The 8127-nt window shown below is 34.7% G+C and overlaps 1 protein-coding gene across 1 annotated transcript; it reads right to left on the bottom strand.

Moving 5' to 3' along the window:
* Positions 1 to 255: 255 nt before the first annotated feature.
* LOC106447979 lies at positions 256 to 4694 on the bottom strand. The gene is made up of 9 exons (XM_048778907.1): positions 3780 to 4694; positions 3604 to 3678; positions 2376 to 2894; positions 2020 to 2145; positions 1902 to 1955; positions 1578 to 1703; positions 1188 to 1516; positions 960 to 1041; positions 256 to 873 (listed from the first exon to the last, which is right to left on the bottom strand). Exons 1-9 carry the CDS (start codon positions 4692 to 4694, stop codon positions 256 to 258), a joined length of 2844 nt encoding a protein of 947 aa, XP_048634864.1.
* Between the last annotated feature and the right edge of the window lie 3433 nt (positions 4695 to 8127).

Below are 8127 nucleotides of genomic sequence, written 5' to 3'. Positions count from 1 at the left end.
CTTCATGAAATTGAAAAGCGGTATTAGGATATCCAGATATTTTAAGCACAAAGCCGGATAGTCATCATATCAGTTTTTATAGATAGTGCAATGAAAGAAACGATGTTTGAAAGTCAACATGGAAAGTCTAAAAAGATTCAGAATAATGTATGGGTAAGTGAACGATACAAATAACCAGCAGAGAAGCAGAGCATAGATAGTACCAAAAGTAACAAATGAGACAAGAGTCAGAGGTCTCGGTTATGCCAAGTCCTTCTACAGCTTCTCGTGTAGTTCATACAACATCACAGCAACACGGTGAGCTTCTTCCGTGAGAAGAGTAGGAGTGATACACCTGCAAGATTCAAGGCCAAATATTGCATGGGTCTGCATGAGCAAGATTGAGGTTAGGGCGGAGTGTGATGGGTTGGTGTTTTGAGCAACGACTTTGGGTCTTTCTATCACCACCCCATGATAAGCAGTAGTGTTCGAAATCCGCCCGGTATGCTTCAGAAGATAGGGGATCATCTCCGCAAAAGGGCGCAGCTGTGTAGCAATTTGAGAGTCGGAGCGGATCGATATATTGCAATCAAGGACAGTTAGCTTCCATGCGGTGCAGTCAAAACATACACCTACCCACTGTTTATTGCCTAAATCAAATGGAAAGTAGTAATGGGTCACTGCTGCTCCCGTTGGGTTGTCCTTTCGAAGAAGCTCAAAAAGTCCTTTCGGGAAAGGATATGCATCAGGAGTTTTCGAACGGCTGAACTTTGGAAAATGCTTGAACAACAATGCAACATATCTGGTGTCAAGAAACTCTGGAATCCGCCCAAGGCTCGAATGTTGCTGCATGTTGCATGTGGCGCGAACAAAGCGCACCAATATGTCAACAACCTGATTAAGAGATCGTAAAACAATTAATTTTATATGCAGCTTTGATTCCATAAGGATAATCCAATAACTGCGAATGTGAAGTATACCCTAGCTGGCAATGAACGGGTGAGCTCAACAATTCCTGTGATGTCCTTGGAAGTGACCGCCAGGCCGGCAATATTGATAACACTATTAGTATTGGACAACGTAAATAGCCAACATCAGTATATGTTATCCGGTTTTTTAAAACAAATTATATAAGACTTAAAAAAGTTGTTACAGGGGTAACTTATAATGGGGTGCTTATCTTCTCCGCGAGATTAGAGAATTTGGACATAACCACAGCAGGGTCGGAGTAATCACAAAAAGGGGGTTGGGCAGCACGAGCACGGCTTAGTATATCAGCTCCACAGTGGTAGTCTTTCACAAGATCAGCTGGAACAATCTTAGGGCGCTTGCTTTTCCGGCATAACAGAGGAGCGAATGGGTCAGGGGATGGAACGTCATAGGTGTGTTCATCAACATGTTCATTGCCATGGTCAGCGACAGTGTCAAATATTAGATCGCATGCCGGCCCAGACAGAGGTGGGTTCTCTGGTTGCGTCAGCCCAAGAGAGAAAGATGGTTCCTGAATATTGCGGATGCCGAAACTCAGCCCTCCATCCTATATGTATCGAGTTATTAGGCAAATAACTTAACAGGAAATACAGAGTAATATAACTTACCGCAGTTTTGGAAGCATTATTGGTCTGACCAGTGACTGATACAGTGGGCCGATCGAGATATTGCCCATCTGTCTGACATCCAACAGGCTGAAGGGAAGTCTCGTGAAAAATCTCTCCGGTTTTGCCCTGCAATGGTGAGGTAGGGAATGGATATAGGATAACCAAATACATGTTCAATACTAACCATAATGAACCAAATATGGAATGTCTAAGGCAAAGCATGTAATTCGACTACCAACTATAATAATTGATTCCCGTTAACAGTGTGCTGTGTGTATGGCCATTTGATATCCGGTTAACTATAGAAAGATTAAGACATCTTACATGAAATAAATTGGAAGCTTGAGAAGGATGGGCATCCAAATTACGAACAACCTCCTGTACATATTTATATGGTAAATTAACTTATCTTTAAATGGAGAATTGAATGCATGAATCATACCGATTCTTTGGTTGCTTCCTTTGTGTGACTATTGGCGGATAAAGTGGTGTCTTGGCCGGGAGAATTTTGCGTTTGCAAAACGAAAGGCAACCGTGAAGCAGCAGGACAAGTCCTCCCATCTGAGCCCTGCAACAAAAGGCAAGGAAGATTATCAAAAAAGACGTAGAGAAATTTTTATAATTCTCACGTGGGTTTGCAAGGAATATATGTGCACTTAAGTATATCCGGTTTTTTAAATGTCCAAACAAATACGTAACCGATTTTAGAGCATAATTACCGGATATACGTATATTCATTACTAATGCAACAGGTAGAAAGTGAATGGACGTATTGAACAAGTTTGTTTGAAAACTAACTGGACAAACTGATGCATTTCGTGGGGGTGTGGAGTATTGACTGAGACTCCCAATAACTTGAGCAATAATGGCATCGTTTGGGTCAGGGTGGGGGTGGACGATATCTACCTTACGTTGCACATGGTTAGTAGTGTCAACGTCGGGCTGTGTCGGTTGTGTTGGGGCGTTAGCACTGTTGTGTATCTGCATTACAGATCGGATGACTTCGTCTTTGAAGTTGTTAAGCAGATTTTGAATTGAAACCATGACAGTGGTGTCAAAGGAGGCAAATTTTGACGCAGTATTTTCAGCCATAGAAACAGCTTTGGCCACATTCGCTTCAACTCTTTGAACCTCAGGTTTGAGCATAGACAGAACAATGGCTGCAATACGCTTATCCTCGACTGTCTCTGTGTTAGTCTGAGTTTTCGTTTTCCTCTTCTGCTTTCCCCCAGCTCTCCCTAGCTCACGCATTCTTTCAACATCCAGTTTAGTAGCACCACCTTTGAACATCTCAGCAGTAAAGGGGTGACTCTGCGCCTATGTTACATGGAAACGGAAGCGGGTACGTGGAAGCGGAAGCGTAAGGAAGCGCAGAAGCGAGATTTTTTAAAATATTAGGAAGCGGGTACGTGTTGGAAGCGTATATCCATATTTAAATATATATATATGCAAAAAATTTAAAAAATTAGGACTAAAAATTATATGATTTAAATTTGAAATAAAACATTTATTTATTTATAATAATTTTGAAATGATTTTATATTAAAACTGTAAAAATACACATAAATTATGTTTACAAAAAATATTATATTAATTATTTTTAATACTTCATAAATAATTGACACAATATGTTTCAATATGTGCTATATCTTTAATAAAAAATCTCAATGCATAAAGATAATTTATAGTATTATTTTTGATATTTGTATATTTATAACTCAATATTCATTACTATTATTTTTTTTTTATTTTATATATATTAAAACTATGGTTTTATATTTTATTGATATACATTGTATTTTTTTTTAAAAACGGAAGCGTGATTCCAAAATGGAATCATAAGCTTCCAACAGGTTTTTAAAGAGAATATTTTAGAAACGTTTTGGAAGCGAGATTCCGCAAGCTTCCACGAGGTTCCGATTCCGATTCCGGTTCCGAAGCGGGAAGCAGACGTCCAATGAAGCTTCCGTGCAACGTAGCTCTGCGCTATTAGTTTCAGAAGATTCTCAACTTTGACGTCTAAGACCTCGTCAGCCCAAACAAGATTGGCCGGAATTAAGGGCCGATCCGGGTCTTCTGGGATTATGCTTCTCACTATAACCTGGAGGAATCATATAACAAATAAACATTAGCATCAGCTCGCAGCTGAAATAAAAAGCATGTATCTATATTAATGTCAAGGACCGATGAGAGGAGACATACATTAGTCTTTTTGTCTATTTCACGTGCATGACCAGGGCTTAATGTCTTCTTTTTGGTCTTCTTGTGGGTGAAATCATCATCGTCATCACAGCTATCGGATTCAGAAGAGGAGCAGGTTTCCAAAACAACTGCGGTTAGATCCGGTACAGCCTCTACCATAACCAGCTGGAGTGCCAATGCAAATCCTTTAACTGCTATAGTATTCTGCGATAGGGATACCTCATCCCTCTGCTTAATACTCCCCATAAGCATTTCAAACGCAAGTCGCCCCCAGGGAAACGAATAGAACTCCTCAAGATCTACCATGGCCTCTGCATGTTCTTTAATCATCTTCATCTTCAGATTCGTAGCGAGTAGAACAGAAGACACAATTGCAAGACATGCAAGCTTAATCCTCACTTCTTTCTCTGTAACCGTTTTTCTTCTAAGCATTTTCAAGGCCGTTGAAACGCGAAGATCCTCCGATTTGCCAAATAACTCTGGCCAATAGGGTTTGACGTTTTTGTTCTTCTTCGACCTTACGACAGAGCTTTTAGGATATTCACCGCAGTTGAGACCGGTTACAATGGCGAACTCTCGAAGAGAAAACCTAATCGGTTTACCAGCAAACCGGAACCAGGCTTCGTGTTTTTTCTCCACTTTTAATTGTCTAGATAAGATGTACCTAGTAAATCTTCCAGAAAAGCCGGGTTTCTCGGCGATGTCAACAATCTTGCCAAAGGGAGACTTGCGTAGTGTCTGAATCTCGTCTTCTTCGAGGGAATTAAGAATGTGATTAATTGCCCTGGAGGATTGATATGTAAGAACCCTAACTCCAACCGGTTCTTCACCGGCGGCAAACATCATATCCGGTATGGGAGGCACTGCATCTGTAACATCATCTTCTGGAAGATCGACGAGGCGACATGAGACCATTTCTGAAAAAAACTGCAGAGGCTTTGGAGCAAAATGAACAGTCTTACGGAGGTTATGAAAATGTTTGAGGGTTTCGTAGAAGTTGGGAGAAGATATTTGAAAATTAAATATTAAATTTTGTTATTTTTTGGGTTTTGTAAATGTAACTGAGAACATTATTACGAACAGAAGCGTGCTTGACTAAACCGACAACATGTCAATCTAACTGACCGATATGCAGCAATAGGGATAACAATGGTATTTTTATTTTTCCGGTTCATTCAAAAGTCGAAATGTCTACTTACCTAAATAACTGGCATATGATAGTCATCTAGTGCAATTACTCAAATAAAAAATTAGATTTTTTCTTATATGTTATATTTTAAATTTCATAAAACGACTACAAATTACTAAAAATGGTAAAAGTCTCACATTAAAAATTTGAGAAATTGGTGTCACTGCACTCAAACATCGGTATATCTTGCCATGTACCCTAAATTAAGAAACACTTTTTTTCTAGACCTTTTTGACCCTGCAAGCTACACCAACCTACAGCAAGTAGCCTCTGCGTCGCGTATGGATGTGTGTCAGATATCTTTTTCTTTTCTATTTATTTTATTTTTATTTTTTCTTTTACTTTACAACTGAAATGTGATTCAACCAAATTAAAATTCAAGAGCATCCAATCACATTTATTTTGTTATTCCTTATATTTCTGCGTTTATCAAAGCTTCTTGTTCTTCTTTCTTGCTCTGTTTTTCATTGGTTAGAAATTAATTTTTTTCTAAATAATTTTGTTTTGGTTTATATCGTTGTTTGGGTTCTACTATAACACATATAATATTTATCATACCACGGTAAGCCATAAATATAAGAGTAAATATAAATATATATATATATGATACTGTTATTATTAATTTATTAATTTGTTTTATAACATGCTATTTTTTCTATCTGGTCCGTTAACATTAAAATTAGTTAATTATTTTTTGTGTTAACCGTAAAATAATGTGCTAGATTAGTAAATAATATTGAATTATATAGTGTATTATTAAGTTCTTGATTTTTTTAACGTGTTATAACAAAATTTATGTAGGTAACAAAATCTGTAACATGTTAAAAATAGTATTCAATATTAACAAATGTGTAACATGTTACAAAATATGTTAACTCGCTAACAAAATTTGTAACATATTTGATAGTCAAATTTATCGATGAGCTATAGTGTAATTAATCATAAACCAAATTTTGTTCTAATGAGCTATAGTGTAGTTCATCATAAACCAAGTTCATCATAAACCAAATCAAATTTTTCGATGGTCAAATTTTGCCAACTCTTTGGTCATAATTTGAATTATATAGTGTATTATTAAGTTATTGATTTTATTTAACGTGTTATAAAAAAATATAATTAGGTAACAAAATTTGTAACATGTTACAGAATATGTTAACTTGCTAATAAAATTTGTAACATGTTTGATGGCCAAATTTATTGATGAGTTATAGTGTAGTTCATCAATAATGTGCTAGAATAGTAAATAATACTGAATTATATAGTGTATTATTAAGTTCTTGATCTTTTTAATGTGTTATAACAAAATATAATTGGGTAACACAATGTGTAACATGTTAATAATAAAATTCAATGTTAATAAAATGTGTAACATGTTACAAAATATGTTAACTCGCTAACAAAATTTGTAACATATTTGATGGTCAAATTTATCGATGAGCTATAGTGTAGTTCATCATAAACCAAGAAACAAGTTGTAGTGTAGTTCATCAAAAATTCATTGATGAGTTACATGAAACATGTTTTGTTAGTTGATGCATAGATTGATACTAAAGAATTGATAAATGGTGGATAAGATATTATAAAAGACTTGTCCATAACTGATAATTGTTTTGTATAATTGATAAATGGTTTGATAAGCTTTTTGTGAGATTGTATACTGTTTGATACTTAGTATGTTAGTTCATGGATGAATTCATATATGATTTATGAATCAATACATTGTTTGATAAATAGTATGTTATATGATACATAATTTGTTATCGGATACATATTATGTTAATTGTTAAATAGTTTTCTTAAACGTCGCTGATAAATAATTTGATACCAAAAATCATGTGACCAATGATATAAACAATTAGCATAATATTTCATGTAAACATGTTGATTAAAATTATTATTACATAAAAAGTGGGAAGAGAAAAGTATGATTTACATTAAAAAAATATAAGAAAGAAAAAATAAAAAGAAGAAAAGAAGATGCCAACAAAAGCAACATAGAGTCGCATGGGGCCCAACCAAACCTGCTCAAACTGCTGTGTCAGTACTGCAGCGGACCCTGTGTCAGACACGAAAAAGGGTAATATTAGCAATTCAGTGCTAAAAAAACATTGTGATGATCAATTACTTCATGCCATAGACAAACATCTAATTTTGGGTCTTACTGAGGGTATTTAACTCATTGTCCCTTGTGATCAATGTCTTACCTTTTTTTTGTTCAAGCAAGATACAAATGATCATAAATCATATAAATATGAAGTCTCATTAATAGATATTTATATTATATATATATATATATATATATATATATATATATATATATATATATATTTAAACCATTTAAATTTAATTATATACTATATGAAAATAAATAAATATGTTAATTTCAAAATTTGCATTAAAAATTATTGAGATCTTAATATTTTAATTTTAAAATTTGTATTGATAAATCTCACATTAAATTTTTTGTGATTAACGGTTTAAATTTTTTGTTACAAAAAATATACAAATGTTAATAAATCATATAAGTAGGAAGTGTCAATAATAAATATTTATATTAAAACATACTATATATATATATATATATATATATCTATGTCAATACTTATTCCGGTATGGTCTGGTATGGAATGAACTTATAATCATGGAATCGACTCAATCATCAGATTATAGATTATAAGTTCATAACCTTAGTCCATTCCCATTTTGGGCAGAATCGATCTACTAATTCTTTGATTCCAGTTAGTAAGAGGGATCTTGAACTAAGAAATATATTCTAGAAGCTAAAAAGGGTATCCTGAGCAATCACAATAATTGGGTTCATTGATATTCCTGGTATAGTAGATGCTATCACACATACGATCATACTCAATTCGATGGAATTGGTTGATCTTAAAGGGGATATTCTATAATTTCGCACGTGAGGGGTTATTTTATGGTTTCGTCCAGTCATTAATAACTTGATTATTTTAGATAATAGTAGATAGAAAGAACGCTCGTAAGGAGTCCTATTGAAACCAAGAAATATAGGCCTACCCGCCATCTACACAAGAATAAATGGAGTTTTCCAAAAAAAAAAACTATTAGTGGAGGAAGACGTAAACTTGGATTTAGAACTAGAGAGTCTTGGTTATTCTTTTTTCCAATTTTGGGTTACTAATC

The sequence above is a fragment of the Brassica napus genome, chromosome A4, assembly GCF_020379485.1.
Source record: "Brassica napus cultivar Da-Ae chromosome A4, Da-Ae, whole genome shotgun sequence".
NCBI lineage: Eukaryota > Viridiplantae > Streptophyta > Magnoliopsida > Brassicales > Brassicaceae > Brassica > Brassica napus.
Note: the sequence above shows the minus strand (reverse complement) of the source record. Positions and strands in the feature narration are given on the sequence as shown.